This window comes from Eulemur rufifrons, unplaced genomic scaffold, assembly GCF_041146395.1.
Source record: "Eulemur rufifrons isolate Redbay unplaced genomic scaffold, OSU_ERuf_1 scaffold_364, whole genome shotgun sequence".
NCBI classification, from domain to species: domain Eukaryota; kingdom Metazoa; phylum Chordata; class Mammalia; order Primates; family Lemuridae; genus Eulemur; species Eulemur rufifrons.
In genome coordinates, this window is record NW_027183146.1 from 31,801 (window position 1) to 56,000 (window position 24,200).

The 24,200-nt window shown below is 44.4% G+C and overlaps 1 protein-coding gene across 1 annotated transcript in view; it reads right to left on the reverse strand.

Annotated features, from left to right (window-relative positions):
• The window catches only part of LOC138380329 (uncharacterized), a 48,156-nt gene that overhangs the window by 19,096 nt on the left and 4,860 nt on the right, over positions 1-24,200 (reverse strand). Inside the window, exons 4-6 of the mRNA XM_069464956.1 lie at positions 22,419-22,464; positions 21,988-22,314; positions 3,187-3,416 (exon numbers count right to left, since the gene is read on the reverse strand). Of these exons, the coding sequence (XP_069321057.1) occupies positions 3,187-3,416; positions 21,988-22,314; positions 22,419-22,464 (603 nt within the window). The remainder of the gene's footprint in view (positions 1-3,186; positions 3,417-21,987; positions 22,315-22,418; positions 22,465-24,200) is intronic.

The following is a 24,200-nucleotide window of genomic DNA, read 5'->3' on the forward strand; positions in this document are numbered from 1 at the left end:
GCATTTCTGTGGGAACAAATATAACTTTCTGGGCACCCTGCCTTATCTAACTTCATAAATCTTTACTTTATAAATTATATCTGTGTCTCTGTGTATTATTTTTATTTCTGTTTCCTACTAATTATTCATCCTTTGTGACAACCCCTGTCTGAGGGTCCCGAAATTTAGAGGGGAGCTTAGCTAACTCCCCGCAGAAAAAGGAAAAGAAAATATTTATGTCAGTTTCCAGTAATTTTATGTGATAAAATGGTCAGCCTCATCATTGTAGCATTTATGCCCATCAGGAATTCGTGTGCATGTGGGCGTGTGACAGAGTTCTAGTCATGGAGGCAGGAGAGAGTCTCTGTTGTGACCTTGCTGATCCTTCAGGGCAAACTTCAGAAAGGTGTCCTCTCCACTTCCACCACTTGTCCTATCTGTGGGACCCTGAAAACAGTCTCAGCACATCCACACAAGAGGGGATTGGTGGATGAAGCGGACGTTTTCTGCATATCAGTGTGAAATGTCGAGACAAGAAGCTCCTTGGGTGCATGAACTTTTGAAACTGGCAAAGATGGAGCCACTCACATCTGGCTTCCTGTTTGATTAGGTTATGATTTTCCTTATTGTTTAGTTATTTCATGTTGCCATTAATTTTTGCTAAAATAGCCAGATATGATGGTCTAGAGGCATTAAAATCAAAAGTACCTCATTTCCTAGTCAGAAGCTCCAGGTGAGGTGAACAGTGGCGTGCGGTTCATTGTGTGCTAGGACACGTGGCTGAAAGCTAAGTGTGGGCACAGAGCTATTTTGTCTGCATCAGCGAAAAAGTTCTGTATATTCCTTGGATGAGATTCTCATTAAGACACTTCAGACAATAGTATTTGTCGATCAATCACAGTTCAATAATGAACCTGGAAGTTACTAAGCAGTGATTCATGTTACCGAAGAAAACTTTCCATTGGAAATGGAAGTAAAATCAGCCCAACTGGAGGTAAAATCAGCCCGTGTGGCAAAAGTCATTGCCCTTCTTGGTGCTTGTCAATTAGCCAAAATCCAGGATTGAATGCATATGTTTTTAAAATAGTACATGAACTTGGGATATTTTGCAAACAAAAGGGTTTCTCAAAAGTTCTGGTAAATGTATCAAAATGAAGAAAAAACTAAAAAACTTCTAGATAGACTTCTAAATCCTAGAGATCCAACTAAAGTAAATAGAAATCATGCAAAAAATAACATGGGGGTTAAACAAGTGTTGTACGAAGTCATTACTGAGAACAAGCAGCCTAAACTTAGTTTGTGATGCTGTCTAACCTTGTGAGGCATCATCACTGCTCATGTAACACACCGTCCACTCATTGGAAATATTTTGTAAGTGTTGAAAATGTTTATCCAATTAGCATTATGAAATTTGAATGTCACAGTTTTAAGCAATTCTTGAACTCCTTCGCCAGTCTACCATGAGAACTTGCTTACAGCATTGTGGTCCAGTCCCTCAAGGACACATCAGTTGTTACACTTTCCCTTGGTAGCAACTGAACAAACATTTAGATTTTATCACAATTACTAGCATTTTCCTTATTGCTTGTGAGAGTAAATAATTTTGAAAGCAATTAATGCATTATAGACACTCCTATCACCACAGATTCAGGGTCCTTTTACTGCATCTATTTAGCAGTCTGTCATCATGTTCAACCAGCACAGAGTGTGTGATGGAGAAACATCAGGCAAATACTGGTCTTGAGCCATACTGGAGCAAATATTATTAAGGACTTTAAGGGAAACACAGCAGTGCAATTCCAGGGAGGAAACCCTCGGGTTCACATTTCAGAACAACAGCATCAGTTCAGAATTCTAGACACTTGGAAGGCTGCTGTGGTAGAGAATGTCAAACTGAGCATCCTAGTAGAACCTGTGAACCTTCTGATATTTTGAAGGCCACAGCAGACCCAGGGCCTTCAGGATAAGCTGATGAGTGTGGACAGTGAAAAGCTTCCCCCCATGACATTGGACCAAGACCCTGTCTAACTCCTCCTCCTGCTCATCCTCATTAGTACTATGATTTCTTCATACTAATGAAACGTCTTCTATTTTTTGGCAGACCTCATTGTTTTCCACCCATAAAGGCCTTTCCCTGCTTTTCAAATAAATGTAAAAATATTTAATAGTTGTTGAGTGGAATAAGAAGTCAAAGTCTCTTACGTGGTGTCTGTCCGCTGACATCTGAAGGCCCATCCTTCGTCTTCCCTGTTTGCCCCACTCATGGGAATCCTAGGAAGGAATCACAGGTGCTTTCTCACCAGATGGCTGTCAGAGGCCCAGACACCAGCAGACACTTCCTGGGAGTGAGAGCCCCCTCCCTTTCCCACCAGGGAACTGTTGTGAAAACCTGAGCCAGTCTCCCTTCCTGCCCTACGAAGCCACTTGGAACTGTTTTGAGAGGCCTGCCCTGCTCTGCAGACACCTCAGTAGTGGAGAGACTCACTCTTCCCGTGTTCACTCAGTGTGTGTGTGTGTGTGTGTGTGTGCATCTGTGGCAGCCTGTGTGTGTGTGTGTGTGTGTGTGTGCGCATCTGTGCCTGCCTGTGTGTGCAGGTGTCTAACACCATCAGAGTCAACATCTACCCTAAATGTCGGTGGGTCCCTCTGCCCTTGAATTCTGTCAGATATAATCGATGTTGTGAGCCTGGTGCTGGGACAGGGAGCTCCACGGGGTCTTCCTGCTCTTGCTTAGGACGCTGACTCCGTCTGCCCCTGACGTCCAGTAGGTGCTTTATCCTGCTTGACGCCTAGAAGGAACGTGTACTTCTGTATGCTGTGCTGCATTGTGCTGTCCAAGAAAAAAATCTTTTATTCATTTTCGGACTTATTGAGAAGTGTTGATCATTCATGTCCATTTGGGGAGAGGAGAACATGACTGGAAGCCACTGTCTGCCTTTTGAGCAGGTTACAATATTTTCTCTCATTAGCACAAACATATCTAACACAGAGACTGCAGAGGGAAACACAGAATCGTGAATTCAGAGAAGTTCCACAGAGGAAACCGTTTTATGGAGAGGAAGCCACGACCCTGAGAGGAAACCAGCCCTTACCCTGCACCTGCACCTGCCCTGGGCTGACTCTGCTCCTGTGTCTTGCGCGCCCCCTGGCGGCCCCGCGCGCACCCGCAGGAGGTTTGTGTCTGGGCTCACACTGATGTCCCCTCACTGTGTCTCTAGTGCAGTAGTACAGGGCCGTGTCCTCGGCTCTCAGACTGTTCATTTGCAGATACACCGTGTTCTTGCTGCTGTCTGTGGAGATGGTGAATCGGCCCTTCACGGTGTCTGCGTAGCTTGTGCTACCACCATTACCATAAATTCTTGAGACCCACTCCAGCCCCTTCCCTGGAGCCTGGCGGACCCAGTGCATGTAGTTGCTGCTGAAGGTGAATCCGGAGGCTGCACAGGAGAGTCTCAGGGACCCCCCAGGCTGCACCAAGCCTCCCCCAGACTCCACCAGCTGCACCTCACACTGGACACCTGCAAACACAGACACAGCCTGGTCAGAAACTGCCACACACGCCCCTGTTTCTCTCACTCACATCCACTCCCACACCCAATATCTCTAGTTCTCCATGAATTACCTTGTAACAGAGCAACAAGGAAAACCCAGCACAGCCCAGACTCCATGGTGAGTCAATGTGTTCAGTCCTGTTGACCGAATGGGGACGCCTGGGAATGCCTGGTCTGGGGCTCCTGTCCCAGAGCTGCAGGGTGAGGGCTGGGCTGGTTTTCATCAGCAGAGGCAGGGCCCTATTTGCATGTCCCCTGCTATATAGCAAGCTCTGGGGTGGGACGCCTGAGGGAGGGCAGGGTCCAGATCAGAAGTGAGTGTCTGGGGGGAGGGTGTATGACCACAGCAACATTTGATACAATGTAAGCTCTTCTTAGGAAATTGTAATCTGGTAAATACTGAGCATCCATCATCGTACTTCCTATTGCCACATGGACATGGATCATGTACTCTAAGTGTCCATCTCTGTTCCATATTACAAACGTGAGAGTCACCCCAGGGCATCGAGGGCCTGTGTAATGTGTCAGGAGCTCAGTCTGGGGAGAGTGAGTTCTGGGATCTGAGCCTGTGCTCCTCAGCACTGCACACGCCTGACCCATGAACCATCTCCTGCACAGAGCTGAGCAGCTTAGTGTGGGTTCAAGAACTCTGTCATGAGAACATGTGTGGTTTTCCACACCTGGACTTTACCCCAACATAGGCAGAGGCCAAGGAGGATGCTGCTGAATTTTCAACATGTTTGGACACGTAACATATTATCTTTGTAAGACTTCTTACCAATAGTATTTTTAGGATTTATGTGAAATCAGTTTTATGAGTTATAATTGACATGGGGAGAACTTCATATATTTAGAGTGTGTAATTGACAAAAATTCACACATCCATAATCATTATTAGGACAGTGACAAATCAATTCTCGGTAATGTTTCCATCTCTTCTTCTGTCTTCCCTTCTGTCCACTAACCTTCTTCCTCCATCTCCTGGGCAGATACTGATCTTGTTAAAGTACATTAGTTTTTATTTTCTAGAATACATAACAATGGAATAGTGTAGTCCATCCTCTTATGAACTCAGCATAAAGACCAGCAAACGTAGTGGTGCTGTGGTGCGCAGCAAATGTTCACAGATATTAACAAGGAGTAATATCCCATCATCACATTTACAGTGCTTTTTCTGCTAAGATGTGATCAACATACATTTTTATTTAATTTTCTGGGTCTTACAAATAAACCTGCTACTCAGCTTGAAGGTGTACACAAGTGAAACATTTTTTTTTATTTTATTCTTATAACAACTTTGACTACAACAGATAAACTGCAGTAGTTGCAATTTTGCAAACATTATTTAGGACTTCAGATAACCGGTGTTATAAGACTAAAAACTATCCCGAGGTGGGGAGAGATGAGTTTTGCAGAAAGTGACAGAGCCAGGGAGTTCGCTGCTCTGGGGCAGGGGCTGCCATATACAATGCAGGCTACGGCAGGATGCAGCTGCCAGCGTGCACTGGACTGCTGGAGGCTGAGCATGGTGAAGGCATCCTGCTGGGCAATGCTCAGGGGCCACGTGTTTAAGGGGATTCCCCTCCTCTTGTCTCTGTCCTCTGTAACAGGCACAGTCACAAACTCTCTGGGAAAGAGGGATGCACACACTTAGGAAGTGCATCCAGACCCATCCCCATCACCACTGTGGAACTGAGAATTGATCTGCCGCAAAACCTACAAAACTGGCATCCTGGGGGCGCAGATGGACACTGTAGGACCTGGGAGGGAACAGAGGTCCCCACCAAGGTTAGGCCCAGAGCCACCTCCCCATTCCCTGTGGAATAAAAGCCTCGATCTGCAGGGAAGGGCAGCACACCTGGAAGGTAAGGACACCGAGGGAGAACCCCTGCAGCTGGGAGACAGAACAATGAGGGACAACCAGGGACTCTGTACTCCAGGAGGACGGGCAAGATGCTGGACCATCACCTCCTCTGGGGCAGAGACGGGGACACCTGGAGGCAGCAGCCAGATCCAGGACCCCCAGCCCACTAGAAATACAGCTCTGCTGAAGGGCAGACAATCCCACCTCAGCCCACCCCGTCCATCCATTGACAAATGTCAGGGGGACATCACAGGGGACTGCGTGTGGCAGAGCTGACACAGACAGACCTCTGCAGGACAGCACAAGGTGCAAACATACAGCCAAGCAGGAAACAGAAACCGGGGTCACTGGAGGAATCTGAAGCCTCTGTTGGACGTAGAAGGAAGAGCCTTCAACTGTGGTAGCCATGGCAGAAACTGATTCCAAATGTGGCCCCGAGGAGATGGTCAGAAACCTCCACAAGAAAGGCCTAGTCAAGGTAGGGTATGAGAAACTGCAGGGAGAAGATGCATAAATACAGCATGGGTCATGAGGCCCCACCAACTGTCCAGTGCAATGTGTCTGGCTACCCACAAAAATTAGAAAACATTTCCAAGAGGAAGACAAAAGTCATAATGGACAAATGATCAGAATGTGATTTTGAAATGACACCATATTAGAATGATCTAAATCAACAGAATATTTAAAACAACTAGAGCTAATACACAAAAATCTCTAAGGGAAAATATCGGCAGACTGTAGGATCAGACAGGTGCCTGCTGCTGACAGATGGAAACATCAAGAATCAAACGTAAAACATGAAATAATCAAACAATGTGCTTGAGAATTGAAGAAGCCTTGGGTACACTCGTCAGTAGAGTGGGCTCAGCCCAAAAATGAAACCAGGGACTTAAGAAAGTGTCATTGGGAATGACACAAACCAAGTTGCATAGACAAAAAGAGTGAAGAAGACAGAATATCACTATGAAAATTGTAATATGTATGTTTCACATTCCAAAGGAAAATTAAAAACAAACAGACAAAAATAAATCTTTGAAGAATTATATAGGCAACAATTTTCCAAATATTATAACTAACCCCAAGTAACATCCCCAAGAATCTCTTAGAATTTGAAGGTGCATAAACACACATAGACACACACACACACGCACACACAACACATCCACCATGGACGTAGCTCTGTGCACTTGCAAAGGCTCCCACACCTCACACACACACACACTCACACACACACACACGGGCACTGCCCCAATGTTACTCTTTCCACTTGGTTCAGTTGAAAATATCTGTATTCATGCTATGAAGTAGTTCTCCAAAGTGGAGATTATATTTTTCTATGTGAAAGTGTGTCCATTCCAACCAATATTATAAAATACAATTAAATATATTTTGTAAAACTGAATGCATGTATCATTTTTAGGAAATGTACTATTGAAAGGTAAAGTAATATTCATTTTTCAGCTCTGTGTTGGTTTATTTTTACTGTGTGACAATACCATCCTATCTAAATAGAAAGGACTTTTAACATTTTTAAATCTGCTTAATAATTTTAGATTTTTTATATTACATGTGTATAAAATGTCTAATGATCAAATCAGGCAAATAGCAAATTTATAATCTGAGACATTTATGATTTCTTTGTGTTTGGAATATGCAAAATGCTCTCTTCCAGCTACTTGAAAGTGTACAGTGCATATTAATTTCTTAACTACAGTCGTCCTGCTCTGCTATAGATGGATGGAGTGTCCCACATATATTTGTTAGGGAAGTTGGTTTAAAATGAAGAAGTCTCGAGAGATCAAAGATGGCGGAGTGGTGGTGACGGCCTGAATCTGCGCTCCCGGGAAGGAAGGCATCGATCCGGACCTGCCACAACGCTAGAAGACCGCTCCCACACAGGAACAGCGGTGTGAATCCACGGAGAATCAGCGTGGGACAAACAGAGCGAGTGAGGTCTGAGGTGAACGAAAATTGGGAACGCGGGACAGACACTAGCCAGCGGAGCGCGGGTCCGATACACCCGCCCCCAGCCGGGGCGGGAGCAGCCTCTCGGGAAAGCGGCTAGCCCTCCGCTCCCAATTGAACAGAGCCCTGACCCAGGCCAGCGCAGAATCACTGAGGGATACGTGGCGCATTGCAGACAGGAGGCTTTTTTGTGAAATTACCTTAGAACCTGGGGGATCTCAGCTGAGACAGCGCTTGGCGAGGAGGGACGGATCTGCCCCAGGGCGGAAAAACACAAAAGACTCCCGGACAGCAAATAGCGTCGTACCCCGTGCTGCCTCTTTCGGCAGTTCTCCAGCCGGTGACCCCCGGTGCGTGTCCTTGCTCGCCAGCCCCCGGGCAGTGGCGGTCTCTGCCTGCCGGGGAGCCGGTCCCCTCCAGCCCCGGAGCTCGGCAGGCGCCATCTTGAAAGCGAGGGCGAAACCGCTCGGGAGCCAAAAAGTGCCCAGCGGCTCTTTCTGCCCGTGCTTCCTTTTTTGGCGGTTCTCCAGCCGGTCACCCCCAGTGCGCGTCCTTGCTCGCCAGCCCCCAGGCAGTGGCGGTCTCCGCCTGCCGGGTAGCCGGTCTCCTCCAGCCCCGGAGCTCTGCAGGCGCCATCTTGAAAGCGAGGGCGAAACCGCTCGGGAGCCATAAAGTGCCGAGCGGCTCTCTCTGCCCGGCGCCCTCCGCTGGTCTCTGAACCAACGCCAGGAGTGCGGGATATGCCGGGGCCGCGCTCGGGGTGAAGGGGCAGAGCTGCGCTAAGGCAAAAAAAAAAAAAAAAAACCACGAACAAGAAGAATAGGCTCGCCGAACTGTATATTTTATTCTTGGTAAATTTCTTCTGGGTTTTGTTTGTTTGTGTTTGTGTTTGTGTTTGTTTTTTTTGGTTTTGGCTTTCTTTTTTTTTTTTTTTTCCTTTTCTTTTCTTTTTCTTTTTTTTTTCCGGCGGCTCACGAGCCGGACAGCCCCGGCGGGCACCTTTGCCCTCTGGGCCTCTGGCTGCTGCGCCTTTTTGAGCGCGGAGGTTGGATCCCCACCACCCTCGGAGCTGCGCGGGCGCGCAGACGCCATCTTGAAATCCACTGCGAAACCGCCCGGGACCCAGCCGGGCGGGCGTGAAGGGGCGGAGCTGTGCTAAGGCGTAAAAACAAAAACATCTAATGGCCGCTCCGGACCCAGCCGAGCGGAAGTGAAGGGGCAGAGCTGTGCTAAGGCGTAAAACAAACAAACAAACAAAAAAACATTGAGTCGCTGAATTATATACCTCAGATTTGTGTATCTTTCTGCCTTGCGGTGTGGTGAGGTGCTATGTAGTTTGTTTTTGTTCATTTTTGTTGGCGTTTTTGGTGTTTTTTGGTTTGGCTTTTTGTGTTTTTCTTTTTTTTTTCTTTTTTCTTTCTTTTTTTTTTCTCTTTTTCTTTCTTTCTTTTTCTTTCTTTTCTCTTTCGTTTTCTCCTCTTTCTTTTCTTTCTTTCCTTTTCTTTCTTTTTTTTTCTTCTCTTTCTCCTCTCTTTTCGCCTTCTAACTGGGGACCCACGGTGAGCTTCGGAACGGGCCAGGTCCCTGGCTCTGGTACATACCGGATCCTGAGCAGTCACCCCCAGGGCCGGAGATCTGCGGGCACGCAATCGCCATTCTAGGGCCCACAGCCAAGTCACTGCGGAGCAATAGGGTACCAAGAGGCTCCCTGGACGGCCCTCTCCCCTGGTCCACGGACCTTATATAGGATCCCCGCCGAAGTGTAAACACTGAATACTTCTCCAAAAGCGAGAGTGTGGAACCTGATCCCTGGGGACATTGGGCCAAGATAGACTTTTGCCCGTGGGAACTACAGCAACTGGGGCGCTGAGCAAGCGAGGTCACCGTCCTCTCCCCATAGCTAGTATCTTGCCTGCAGATAGAGTCAGAAACCTCCCCTATAGAGGAAGAACCAAAGGGAAACAAACAAACAAACAAACAAAGAGAATTTCGGTCTACTATTAGTGTGGACCCTGCCTGCCTTCTGAAAGACCACAACACAGTGTCCTATCTCACCAAAGCGGTCCTGGATCACTCCAATCCTCTAGGATTGGACCCATCGGAAGCAGTCCCCCAACGGAAACAGAAAAATCTCTAAACAATACACAACAGTCTCCCCCTCTTGCCAAAAGAAGCAACATACCTAGACTGTTTCACAGCCTAAGAATAGAGCACAAAGAGTCCTGTTAACCAGACTAAATCTATAAGTAAGGATCCAAGGATAAATCTAGATGGGAAGGGCCCAGCGAAAAAACACGGAGAGCACAAAGAATCAAATGGAAAGCTCATCCCCAAAGAGAAATACCAGCTCCCAACCATTTGACACAAACCAGACTCAAAACACCAACATGTCACAGGAAGAATTCCAATTATGGATTATAAACAAGCTGAATAATATACAAGAATCAATGGATAAACAACACAAGGAAAACACAAAAAAAATATAGGATTTGGAGGAAAAATTCACTAAAGAAATTGAAATATTGAAGAAAAACCAAACTGAACTCCTAGAAGTGAAGAATTCACTCAGAGAGCTACAAAACACTGTGGAAAGTCTCAAGAGCAGGGTAGATCAAACAGAGGAAAGAATCTCAGAAATTGAAGATAACTCCTTCCAACTAAATAAGTCAGTCACAGAGATAGATCGAAAAAGTAAGAGAAATGATCTGAGTCTTCAAGAAATGTGGGATTATGTGAAGAAACCTAACTTGAGAGTTATTGGCATTCCTGAGGGTGAAGAAGATAATAAGCAAGGGTTGGACAAGCTATTTGAAGACATAATCGAGGAAAATTTTCCAGGCCTTGCCAATACTCTAGACATACAGATTCAAGAAGCTCAAAGGACCCCTGGGAGATTCATAGCAAATAGGAAAACACCACGCCACGTAGTCATCAGGCTGACCAAAATATCCACTAAAGAGTCACTTCTCCGAGCTGTAAGGAGAAAGAAACAAGTAACTTACAAAGGAAAACCCATCAGAATTACGCCAGATTTCTCAGCTGAAACCTTACAAGCAAGAAGAGGTTGGGGCCCCATTTTCACGCTTCTGAAACAGAATAATGCCCAGCCTAGAATCTTGTACCCAGCTAAGCTAAGTTTTCTATACGAAGGACAAATCAAGACATTCTCAGATAAACAAAGATTGAGGGAATTCACCAAGACAAGACCAGCCCTCCAAGAAGTACTCCAAAGAGAATTACACACGGATCAGCACAAGAAAGATCCACAAATGTAAAACTACTCAGGAGCTAAAGATCAAATTCCAGATACCACAATGGCCCAGGAGAGAAAACATCACAATGAAGTTCTACCCAACAAGCTGAACAAAAAACTGTCTCACTTATCAGTTTTCTCAATAAATGTGAATGGCTTGAACTCCCCGCTCAAGAGACATAGACTGGCCCAATGGATAAAAAAATACAATCCAAGTATCTGCTGTCTTCAAGAAACTCACCTAACCTGCAAAGATGCATTTAGACTGAAAATAAAAGGATGGAAATCGATATTTCAAGCAAATGGTAACCAAAAGAAAGCTGGTGTGGCAATCTTAATTTCCAATAACTTAGCTTTCAAACCAACAAAAATAATAAAAGACAAAGATGGCTACTACATACTGATTAAAGGTACAATTCATCAAGAAGCCATGACTATACTCAATATATATGCACCCAACCTAGGTGCACCTAGATTCATAAAGCAAACCCTACTAGATCTCAACCAAATGATAGATAACAATACTGTAATAGCTGGAGACTTTAACACCCCACTGACAGTACAGGACAGATCCTCTAAACAGAAAATAAACAAAGACATAATGGACCTAAATAGAATGCTAGAACAAATGGGCATGGCTGACATCTATAGGACATTCTACCCAAAGTCCACAGAATATACATTCTTCTCATCAGCTCACGGGACATTCTCTAAGATTGACCATGTCCTAGGACATAAATCATGTCTTCAAAAATTCAAAAAAATAGAAATTATACCATGCATCTTCTCAGATCACAGCGGAATAAAAGTAACAATGATCACAAACAGAAACCCTCACTCTTACTCAAAGTCATGGAAGCTAAATAACCTTCTCCTGAATAATTATTCTATAAAAGAAGAAATCAAGATGGAAATCAAAAATTTCTTTGAATTAAATGACAATGGAGATACAACTTATCAAAATCTATGGGATGCAGCTAAAGCAGTCCTGAGAGGAAAATTCATATCCATAAATGCCTATATCAAAAAGACAGAAAACATGCAAATAGACAACCTAACGAATAGACTCAAAGAACTGGAGAAAGAAGAACAGAATGATCCCAAACCCAGCAGAAGGCGAGAAATTACTAAGATAAAATCAGAACTAAATGAAAAGGACAACAAAGAAACTATAAGGGAAATTAATAAAACAAAAAGTTGGTTCTTTGAAAAGATAAACAAAATAGACACACCTCTGGCTAGACTAACCAAGAGCACAAAAGTAAAATCTCTAATAACCTCCATTAGGAACATGAAAGGAGAAATCACAACCGATGCTACAGAGATACAAGATATCATCTATGAATTCTACAAAAATCTTTATGCATACAAACTGGAGAACATGGAGGAAATGGACAAATTTTTAGAAACACATAGTCTTCCCAGGCTCAACCAGGAAGAAATAGAGTACCTGAACAGACCAATATCAAGAACTGAAATCGAAACAGCAATACAAAACCTTCCCAAAAAGAAAAGCCCTGGTCCAGATGGGTTCACACCTGAATTTTACCATACATACAAAGAAGAACTGGTGCCCATCCTACATAAACTAGTCTCCAATATTGAGAAGGATGGAGTTCTCCCCAACACGTTCTACCAAGCCAATATAACATTAATACCAAAACCTGGAAAGGACACAACAAAAATAGAGAACTACAGACCAATTTCCCTCATGAATATAGATGCAAAAATTTTCAATAAAATACTAGCAAATCGAATCCAAGTACTTATCAAAAAAGTAATCCACCACGACCAAGTGGGCTTCATCCCCGAGATGCAGGGGTGGTTCAACATACGTAAATCTATCAATGTAATTCACCACATAAATAGAAGCAAAAACAAAAACCATATGATACTCTCATTAGATGCAGAAAAAGCATTTGACAAAATTCAACACCCTTTTATGATAAAAACGCTTAACAAAATAGGCATTGATGGAACCTACCTAAAAATGATACAAGCCATATATGACAAACCCACAGCCAACATCATACTGAATGGGGAAAAACTGAAAGCACTCCCACTTAGAACTGGAACCAGACAGGGCTGCCCATTGTCTCCATTACTTTTCATCATAGTATTGGAAGTCCTTGCGAGAGCTATCAGGCAAGAGAGCAGAATCAAGGGAGTCCAAATAGGGAAGGAAGAGATCAAACTCTCACTTTTTGCTGATGATATGATGTTATATCTGGAAAACCCCCAGGATTCAACCAAGAGACTCCTGGAACTGATTAACGAATACAGCAAAGTCTCAGGCTACAAAATTAATATACACAAATCAGAGGCATTTATATATGCCAATAACAGTCAATCGGAAAACCAAATTAAAGACACAATACCCTTCAAAATAGCAACAAAGAAAATAAAATATCTAGGTATATATCTAACTAAAGAGGTAAAGGACCTCTATAAGGAAAACTATGAAACACTGAGAAAAGAAATAGCAGAACTTGCAAATAGATGGAAAAATATACCATGCTCGTGGATCGGAAGAATCAACATTGTTAAAATGTCTATACTACCCAAAGTGATCTACAGATTCAATGCAATCCCTATTAAATTACCAACATCATTCTTTACAGACATAGAGAAAATAATTATACACTTTGTATGGAATCAAAGAAGACCCCGTATAGCAAAAGCAATTTTAAGCAACAAAAACAAAATGGGAGGTATTAATTTGCCAGACCTCAAACAATACTACAAGGCCGTGGTTCTTAAAACAGCCTGGTATTGGCACAAGTGCAGGGACACAGACCAGTGGAACACAACAGAAAATCCAAATATAGAACCATCCTCATATAGTCACCTAATTTTTGACAAAGCGGGAAAGAATATACCCTGGGGACAAGAATCCCTGTTCAACAAATGGTGCTGGGAGAATTGGTTAGCCACTTGTAGAAGACTGAAACAGGACCCACAGCTTTCACCTCTCACAAAAATCAAATCACGGTGGATAACAGACTTAAACCTCAGGCGTAATACAATCAGAATTCTAGAAGAAAATGTAGGAAAGACGCTTACAGACATTGGCCTAGGCAAAGAATTTATGAAGAAGACCCCCAAGGCAATCACAGCAGCAACAAAAATAAATGAATGGGACATGATTAAATTAAAAAGCTTCTGCACAGCCAAAGAAACAGTCCAGAGAATAAACAGACCACCTACAGAATGGGAAAAAATTTTTGCATACTACACATCAGATAAAGGACTGATAACAAGAATCTATTTAGAACTCAGGAAAATCAGCAAGAAAAAATCAAGCAACCCTATCAAAAAGTGGGCAAAGGACATGAATAGAAATTTTTCAAAAGAAGATATAAAAATGGCTAACAAACATATGAAAAAGTGTTCAACATCTCTAATCATCAGGGAAATGCAAATCAAAACCACAATGAGATATCACTTAACCCCAGTGAGAATGGCCTTTATCAAAAAAACCCAAAACAACACATGTTGGCGTGGGTGTGGAGAGACAGGAACACTAATACATTGCTGGTGGGACTGCAAACTAGTGCAACCCCTGTGGAAAGCATTATGGAGGTATCTTAAACAGATTCAAGTAGACCTGCCATTTGACCCAGCAATCCCATTACTGGGCATATACCCAAAGGAAAAAAGGTCATTGTGTAACAAAGGCACATGTACCCAAATGTTTATAGCAGCACAATTCACAATAGCAAAGATGTGGAAACAACCCAAATGCCCATCAATACATGATTGGATTAGTAAACTGTGGTATATGTATACCATGGAATATTACTCAGCTATAAGGAATGATGAAGATACGACATCTCTATGGTTCTCCTGGAGAGAGTTGGAACCCATTCTATTAAGTGAAGTATCCCAAGAATGGAAAAACAAGCATCACATGTACTCACCAGAAAATTGGTTTCCCTGATCATCACCTAAATACAAATCTGGGAACGACACCAATTGGACATCAGACTGAGGTGGGGGGTGAGGGAGGGGATGGGGGTATGCCTACACAATGAGTGCATTGCGCACCGTTTGGGGAGTGGTAACACTTGAAGGTGCTGACTCGGGAAAGGGGGGGTGGGGAAAAAATATGAAACTATTGTTTTTAACTTGCACTGTTCACTTAATAATTTATCATGAATATTTCGCATATTATTTCATATCATTGTACAAGAAATAATGTATACATTATGAGGACATATTGTATCTAACAAGATATACTGTTAGACTCTTTGATTCTGTAAAATTAAATTGAAAAAAAAAAAGAAAAAAAAAGAAATAAATATTTAAAAATAAAAAAAAAATAAAATAAATAAATAAAAAAAAAAATCAAGAAGTCTCCTATATTTTCTTTTTTTTCCCTCTTTTAATGATCTGCCTATTGCTGAAAATGGGGCAATGAAGTCTCCTACTCTGTTGTATTGCAGTCTTTTCATCCCTTCAGCTTTTTACGTAATTGCTTTTCATATTTCAGTGCCCTGATGATAGGGGGTATTTATTTACAAAAGGGATATCCTTTTTATGAATTCACAAGTTACAATTACGCAAGGTCCTTCTTTTTCTCTAATTTCTACTTCTGAGCTGAAGTCTATTGTGTTTCGTGTATGTATTCTTAGTCTGAGTTTCGCGCCGAAAAATCATTAATCTGCCATTCTGCTTCTGTAAACCTGCTTGCTCCTGCTTGCTACCCCCAACACAGAAATTTCTAAGTGACTACAACACCCATGTTCTGCATAAAGTGATTACAGCCCCCACGTTTTGCGTGAAGCCGTTACAACACTCATGTTTTGCATGAACAAGATACAGCCCAGAGCCCAAACTGTCCAGATCCTGTTACACCAAGGATAAGAAAATGATATAATGCTTACTCAAGGCTTTTTGTACACGTGCTTACTCTATCTTAGTAATTGTCCACCCACAAACTTACAGTATAAAAACTTTCTGTTTCAAAGGCTCACTGCTGCTCTCTGTGCCGCCTTTGGGCGGTACAGAGGGTAGTTGCTGGCCCGCTAATAAGGACTCCTGATTTGGCTCAATTCGGTCCTTAGGTGGTCATTTCTCACATCTCAGACCATAACAGTGTAACTACCTCTACTTTATTTTGGTTTTCATTTTCATGAAATTTATTTTTCTATAGCTTCAACTTCTGTCTATGTGTACTTTTAAAAGTTAGGTGTGTCTCTTGTACCAGAGGAATAGTTGAGTCTTTTTATTCATTTATTTGTTTTACCTTTCAGTCATTCTTTCTTTTCATTGGATAATTTAATCCATTTATATTCCGAGTAATTCCAATATGTAGTGACTACTCCTATGTTTTGTTTGCTGGACGTTTTATAGATATATCTGTGGTTTCTACTTTTCTTGCTGACTTCTTTGTGGTTTGACAGTTTTCTGTAGTGGTATGCTCTGAATACTTTCTATTATTCTTTTGTGTGCCTAGTATAGAATTTACTTTTGTTGTTACCATGGGGCTTACATAAAACACCTTACACTTAGAAGTGTCTATTTTCAATTGATAACAACTAAATTGTCATTGCATATCAAAAATTTTACACTTTTACACACAGCCATAACATTTTATGTTTCTGATGTCAGAGTTTACATAATTTTAAGAGAGTTGTTATTGATAATTTTGTATTTTGACCCTTATAGGAGATTAAAATTGTTTGACACACCAACATTATAGAGTACTCTTCATATGTGTCTATGTTAATTAAATCATTAAGTTTTATGCTTTCATAAGTTTTGTTTTTAATCAATGGACTTTTTCAGGTAAAAACCCTCCTTTTGGCACGTATAAGGCAGGCCTACTGGTAAAGAACTCCTTTACCTTTTGTTTGTCTGGGATTTTAAAAAAATTTCTTCCTTGTTTTTGAATGAAAAAATATCTGGGAAAAATATTCTTTGTTTTCAGTTTTTCAAATATTATCCTCACACGTTTACTGGATTATCTTCTCTTGTAGCATTCAGTGATTCTGATGAAATATGTTTGCTACTTCTATTGAGAATTGCACCTATATGTCGTGTCCTTATGCCCTTCACGCCCTCATAGGAGACCCCCCACCGCCCGGGCAGGTTCCCGTAACTCACTCCACCCCAGACTCTCTTAACATCAGGACTTTTCATCAGATGCCATTTTTCTGGGACAAACCCTGGTGCCCCTGCCCAAGCCCATGCTGACATAGCCAACAGAATGACCAAGTCCTGGTCTCCCCAGGAGGACACCTGCCTTCTTTGTCACCTCGTCCCTGGTCCTGGGCTACAGGCTGAGTGAACACTTCCCTCTGTCCCCCACAGGGGCACAGACAGCTTCCTGCAGCATCGTATCCACTCACCAACACCTGAGCCCAGAAGCTTTCCTGGGCTTTACATAAATACAGTATGTTTTCACTCCCTACCAATCTTGAAGAATAAAAATACTGTAAACTATCGGGGGTTCATGAAGCCCGTGATATGACCGGGTCCCCAGGCACTGTGGGCTGCAAAGATGGGAGAGACAAAGACACGGACAGAAAAAGTAAGGTGAAAGGGTGCAGGGAAGTCAGGGGCCACCAGCATTCCCGTGAGCCTGGTGGCATTGACTGAAATCTAGCACCTGTGTCTATTCCCTGTTTCATGCTATAGATTACAATGATTTCACGTGAAAAGCTTGTGGGTTACAATGTGTAGAAGTTTCAAGTCTCCCCTAAAAGTCACAAGATGCCTTAGCTAATTACTCTTGTCTATAGAAGCAGGAACACGTAGCTCATTACTAAGCACAACTACGCCTTAAGCTATGTACAGATAGTATCTCTGAACTCAGCAGCTGTGGCCCATTCGATTGAGGAACAAAGAGATTAGTACTTCTGACTGGGAGGTTAGCTCCCCATCAACTGAGGCATTTTACTGAGAAAGGGGAGGGAGGGAGCTCAATCTGGTGTTTTTTAAGGGTGGGAGTCTGGGGTCCATTTTCCAGGGCTGACATTTTGCAATCTTCCTTTATAGCCATGTGTGGTTTTCATATCAAGCCGCTCCGTGGCTTTTTAGGCATGAGGCCCCTCAGGCTTTAAGGTGGGAGTCTGCTCTGCTGTACTCCCAGATCGCTGGAATGTCCCCCAACTAGGCAGTTAACTTCTGCCCTTATCTCTGGCTCCTGCTCAGGCAGCATCCCTTCACCTCCTGTCCTCCCACAGCCTCAGAAATGGGGTCCCTAAGCCTCGGTGGTCTTCTCCCCATCAGTAACTAAACAAAATAACTGCAAATCAGAGCACTCCCCTTTGCCCTGGCATTCTTCTGCCTTCCTCCACACTCCACGAAACACACTGTCATGTTCTCACCCTTCACTGTCTTACTCTGAAGCCATCGCAGAGGCAAGGCCCATAGAATGCCACAAAGGCTCTCGTGCTATAAATTCCTTCTCTACTTGCAATGAGGATGCATCTGTGTCTCCAGATAGACATAAAAATTTCTCAAGCATGGAGATCTCTTGGTAAGATTGATGGTGCCCCTCGTTTTCCACAAGTGTCTCCCATGATGACACACCACACTGTGGAAGAAATCTTTTGTGAATCCCATGTGCTTTATAGAGAAATCCTTGTTCAATACATGACCTTAGGTCCTTCTTGATAACGATGGGTGTGAGAATAAAAACAAGGAATGATTTTGCTCTCCATAGGAAGGAGGAGAACATAGGAGAGGGCAGTCAGGAGGAGCAGAGGGGGGAGGATGAGGAGGCTCTTAGAAAAAGGTCCATCTGGGGCAGACACTTCACACAGGAGGGCCTTGACTCCAGGGTGCTGTGTCATCATATGGAGCCACAAAGACTCCACTCACAAGGACCTGGATGCCACCACAGAGCTCTCAGCACACTGAGGTTTCCACCTGCAGGTCTCCCTGATGCCACAGGTGAGGAAGGTGACTCTGTGAGAGTCTCAGTGGACACATCCCACTTTGACCAATCAATCTCATTCTCTCAGCTACTAATGGCCACTTGCATTTCCAACGTGAGTCCAGGCCCAGGTGACAGCAGGAGGTTCCCAGCAATGGTGGATGACACAGTCTCATCAATCTTTCCCAGGTCCCACAGGAGCCACAGCCTGGGCCACACCTGAGCTCCAGGTAAAGGGCCTGAGTTGTGGGACTCTCATGGAGCCCCAGTTTTGAACATTGGAAATGAAAATGAAACTCAATCACACTAGGAATGTTTCAGTGAAAGTTCAGGTAATGATCAAAAAGTAATTAACTTTAGATTAAGGAAAGTTAGTTATTCAATATGATCATGTGCTGTGACCCATGCCTGTAAAGCCATCGCTTTGGGAGGCCCCAGTAGGGGGGTCACTTCAGGTGAAGAGTTTGAGGTCAGTCTGGTTGGCAGGACAGTGAGACAATGCTTTATACATATATGTATCTAACCCGGCCACTGTGGGTGCACCTGTAGTCCCAGATACTTGGGTGGCTGAGGCAGTGGGATCACTTGTGTCCATTACTTTGAGGTTGCTGTGAGCTATGATGATGGCACTGTTCTGTAGGCTAGGTGGCACAACAGGACCTTCTTTCCAAAAGAACAAAGAAGAAGAAAAAAACATAGGAAGGAAAAGAAAATATTTATGTCAGTTTCCAGTAATTTTATGTGATAAAATGGTCAGCCTCATCATTGTAGCATTTATGCCCATCAGGAATTCGTGTGCATGTGGGCGTGTGACAGAGTTCTAGTCATGGAGGCAGGAGAGAGTCTCTTTTGTGACCTTGCTGATCCTCCAGGGGAAATTTCAGAAAGGTGTCTTCTCCTCTTCCAACCTTGTCCTATCTGTGGGACCCTGAAAACTCTCTCATCACATCCACACAAGGGGGGTCTGGGGGAAGAAGTGAACGTTTTCTGCATATCAGTGTGAAACGTTGAGACAGGAAGCTCCTTGTGTGGATGAACTTTTGAAATTGGCAAAGATGGAGCCACTCACATCACGGCTTCTTGTTTCATTAGATTATGATTTTCCTTAGTGATTAGTTACTTCATGTGGCCATTACTTTTGGCTAAAATATCCAGATATGACGGTCTACAGGCATTAAAATCAAAAGTACCTGATTTCCTAGTCAGGAGCCTCCACTGAGGTCAACAGTGGCATGAGGTTCACTCTGTGCTAGGACACGTGGCTGAAAGCTAAGTGTGGGCACAGAGCTATTTTGTCTGCATCAGAGAAAAGTTCTGTATATTCTTGGATTAGATTCTCATTGAGACCCTTGAGACAATATTATTTGTTGATCAATCAAACTTCAGTAATAAGACTGGAAGTTATTAAACAGAGATTCATATTACGGAAGAAAAATTTCCATTACAATGTTGTGCTCAACTGGAGGTAAAATCAGCCCATGTGGGAGAAGTCATTGCCCTTTTTAGTACTTGTCAATTAGCAGAAAACTGGGATTGAATTGGTATGTTTTTAGAGTAGTCCATGAACTTGGGATATTTTGCAAACAAAAGTTCTGGAAAACCTATCAAAATTAACCAAAGGTAAGGAACTTTGAGATAGACTTCTAAATCCTAGAGACCCAACTAAAGTAAACAGGAATCATGCAAAAAAATAATATGGGGATTAAAGAAGTGCTGTGGGAGGTCATTCCCCAGAACAAGCAGCCTAAACTTACTTTGTGATGCCGTCTAAGCTTGTGCGGCATCACCACTGCTCACGTATCACACCGTCCACTCATTGGAAATCTTCTGAAAACATTGATCTAATTAGCATTATGGAATATAAGTGTCACAGCTTTAAGCAATTCTTGAACTCCTTCTCCATTGTACCATGAGCACTTGCTTACAGCATTGTGGTCCAGTCCCTCCAGGACACATCAGTTGTTACCCCATGACTTGGTAGCTGGACTGAACAAACATTTAGATTTTACCACAACTGCTAGCATTTTCCCTATCGCATGCAAGAGTAAACAATTTTGTAAGCAGTTCACATGTTAGAGACACCACAATCACCACAGAATCAGGGTCTTTTTACTACATCTTTTCAGCAGTCTCTCGTCGTGTTCATCCAGCACAGAGTGTGTGTTGGAGAAACATCAGGAAAATACTGGTCTTGAGCCATACTGGAACAAATATTATTAAAGACTTTAAGGGAAACCGAGCAGTACAATTCCAGGGAGGAAACCCTCGGGTTCATGATCCACAACGACAGCATCAGTTCAGAATTCTAGACACTTGGAAGGCTGCTGTGGTAGAGAATGTCAAACTGAGCATCCTTGTAGAACCTGTGGAAGTTCTGGAATTTTGAAGCCCACAGCAGACCCACAGCCTTCAGGATAAGCTGATGAGCTTGGACAGTGAAAAGCTTTCCCTATGACATTGGACCAAGACCCTTTTTAACTCCTCCTCCTGCTCATCCTCATTAGTACTATCATTTGTTCATACTAATGAAATGTCTTCTTTTTTCCTGCTGATCGTATTGTTTTTTACCCATAATGGCATTTTCCTCCTTTTCAAAATTTTTTTTTTAAATATTTCCTAGTCATTGAGTGGAATACGAAGTCAGAGTCTCTTAGCTGCTGTCTGTCCACTGGCATCTGAAGGCCCATCCTTCATCTTGCCTGTTTGCCCCACTCATGGGAATCCCAGGAAGGAATCACAGGTGCTTTCTCACCAGATGGCTGTCACAGGCCCAGACCCCTGGAGATCCTTACTGGCAGTGAGAGCACCCTCCCTTTTGCACCAGGGAACTGTTGTGAAAACCTGAGCCAGTCTCCCCTCTTGTTCTATGAAGCCACTTGGGACTGTCTTGCTGCCCTGCTCTGCAGACACCTCCGTGGTGGAGAGACTCACCCTTCCCATGTGCACTCAGTGTGTGAGTGTGTGTATGCATGTGTGTGTGTGCGTGTGTGTAGGCGTCTAACACCATCAGAGTCAACATCTACACTAAATGTCGGTGGGTCCCTCTGCCCTTGAATTGTGTCCAGTATAATCAATGTGAGCCTCGTGCTGGGACTCTGAGCACCACAGGGTCTTACCTCTCTTGCTTAGGACGCTGACTCCGTCTGACCCAGATGTCCCTCAGAGGTATTCAGAAGGATTGATAATTAATGTACATTTGGGGACAGGAGAAAGAGACTGGAACCCAACCTCTGCCTTTTGTGCAGGTGAGAATATTTTCTCTCATGACCACAAACATATCTAACTCAGAGACTGCAGAGGGAAACACAGAATGGTGAATTCAGAGAAGTTCCCCAGAAGAAACTGTTTTCTGGAGAGGAAGCCACGACCCTGAGAGGAAACCAGCCCTTACCCCCAACCTGCACCTGCCCTGGGCTAACTCTGCTCCTTGTGTCCCTCGCGCCCCCTGGTGGCCCCGTGCACCCTGCAGGAGGTTTGTGTCTGGGCTCACACTGATGTCCCCTCACTGTGTCTCTTGCACAGTAGTATAGGGCCGTGTCCTGGGCTCTCAGACTGTTCATTTGCAGATATACCGTGTTCTTGGCGTTGTCTCTGGAGATGGTGAATCGGCCCTTCACGGCGTCTGCGTAGTTTGTGCTACCACCATTACCATTAATTTCTGCCAGCCACTCCAGCCCCTTCCCTGGAGCCTGGCGGACCCAGCTCATTGCATAGCTGCTGAAGGTGAATCCGGAGGCTGCACAGGAGAGTCTCAGGGATCCCCCAGGCTGGACCAAGCCTCCCCCAGACTCCACCAGCTGCACCTCACACTGGACACCTGCAAACACAGACACAGCCTGGTCAGAAACTGTCACACACACCCCTGTTTCTCTCACTCACATGCATTCACACACCCAATATCTCCAGTTCTCCATGAATTACCTTGTAACAGAGCAACAAGGAAAACCCAGCGCAGCCCAGACTCCATGGTGAGTGCCTGTGTTCAGTCCTGATCACTGAATGGGGACACCTGGGAATGGCGGGGCTGGGGCTCCTGTCCCAGAGCTGCAGGGTGAGGGCTGGGCTGGTTTTCATCAGCAGAGCGAGGGCCCTATTTGCATGTCCCCTGCTATATAGCAAGCCATGGGGTGGGACAGCTGAGGGAGGCCAGGGCCCAGAGAAGAGGTTAGACTCCTGGGGGAGGTTATGGGTCATATTTTAAAGATGAAGTTGTAAGAAGAGAAGCATAGAGGAGCTGTGCAATGCATGCAAGAGCAAGCACGTATCTGGTGAGAGGCACCTGCTGTATCTGGCCTGTGCTCCCCATCACTAGACCCTACTGCTCCCCTGAACCAACTCCAGGATACATGTGAACATTCCTCGTAGGATTTGCAAATTCCTCCCCCTGTTATGAGAACATGGTGTGATTTTGCTGCATACTAGTGTTACAACTTCAAGGCTGCATCAAGTTTTGGGCCACAGAACCTACACTGCCCTTCACACTGTTGTGCATTAACTGTGACATGAGTCTCACTCAGCTGAGGGGATTCAGGTTCACACAAATTGTCATATGCAACTGCTGCTACCTGTGTGTTGGGTCCAGGGCACAAGAGTTGGGCCTAGAAGGATCCACTGAAGTTTGTCCTTACGTTTCCTTCTTGCCAGGCAGGTCCACACAGGCTCAGGTATAGTCTATGGGGCTGTCACATGCTAGGGACAGTAGCCAGCCCTAACCATTGTGGACGTCACAGTGTGAGTGTGAGTGGTCTGTCTCCACTGTCCACTGCTGCAGGTGGCCCTGTGGTCATACGTGACATTCACTAGTGTCCCCTCCCACCTCCACTCTGCATCCCTCTAACACAAGGCAGCACTTTGCAGCGAGGGTTGCTGTGTGTTGTTCCCTGATGGAGTGACTCAGGCCTGAGCACTGCAGAGCCATTGTCCTTGGTCCCTCGGCCACCCGCAGTCATGTGGCTGATGCACTTGACCTCCCCAGTGTGGGATGCAGTGGAGAAACCACAGAATCTGCCTGGTCCTGAGGGACGGCCCTGCCTCCATGGGTACACGAGCTTAGCCTGCAAAGCAGAGTGAGTGTCTGTCAGTGGGAGGAGGCCTTTCATTATTGGCTGGTCCACAGTCATGAGGACCCCAAGTGAATGGCCTCAGACCAGGCCTCAGATTCAGGGGAGCACATTGTGCCTGCAACTGGAGTCATCTTCCCTGGGAACCAGGAATTCTAACCCATCAGAGCCTAAAATCGTGGCAGTAAGAAAGATTTCACAAGTTGTCACCACCGGTGTGTTGATCGGAATTAATCTCTGGAAACCCATGTCACATTTGCAGACCCACGTGCCAAGCGCTCTGTGGCGCCCGTTGTGTTGGGGACATGCAGCATCCTTCGTGACCTGGGAAGCCCCGCAATGGGCTTTTGTTTAGGGATCTTGTGGCCTCCTGGGTGACAGTGTCATAAAATGTGTAGGTCAGACCTACTGAGAACTATTTGTAGAGACTTGAATCAGCCCTTTAGTTTTTCTATCCTGTTGTGTATTTCTGGGAAAATCTGAAGGATGTGGTGTGACTGGACCCTGTGCTCACATTCCATGGCTGCAGCTCGTATCCTCTAGCAACAGACAGATGCTAGGCTCTTGGACGACACCGTACACGATTGTATGTCAGAGACGCAGACGTCGGAAGCTGAGCAGTGGGTCTGACAGAAGCGCTGTG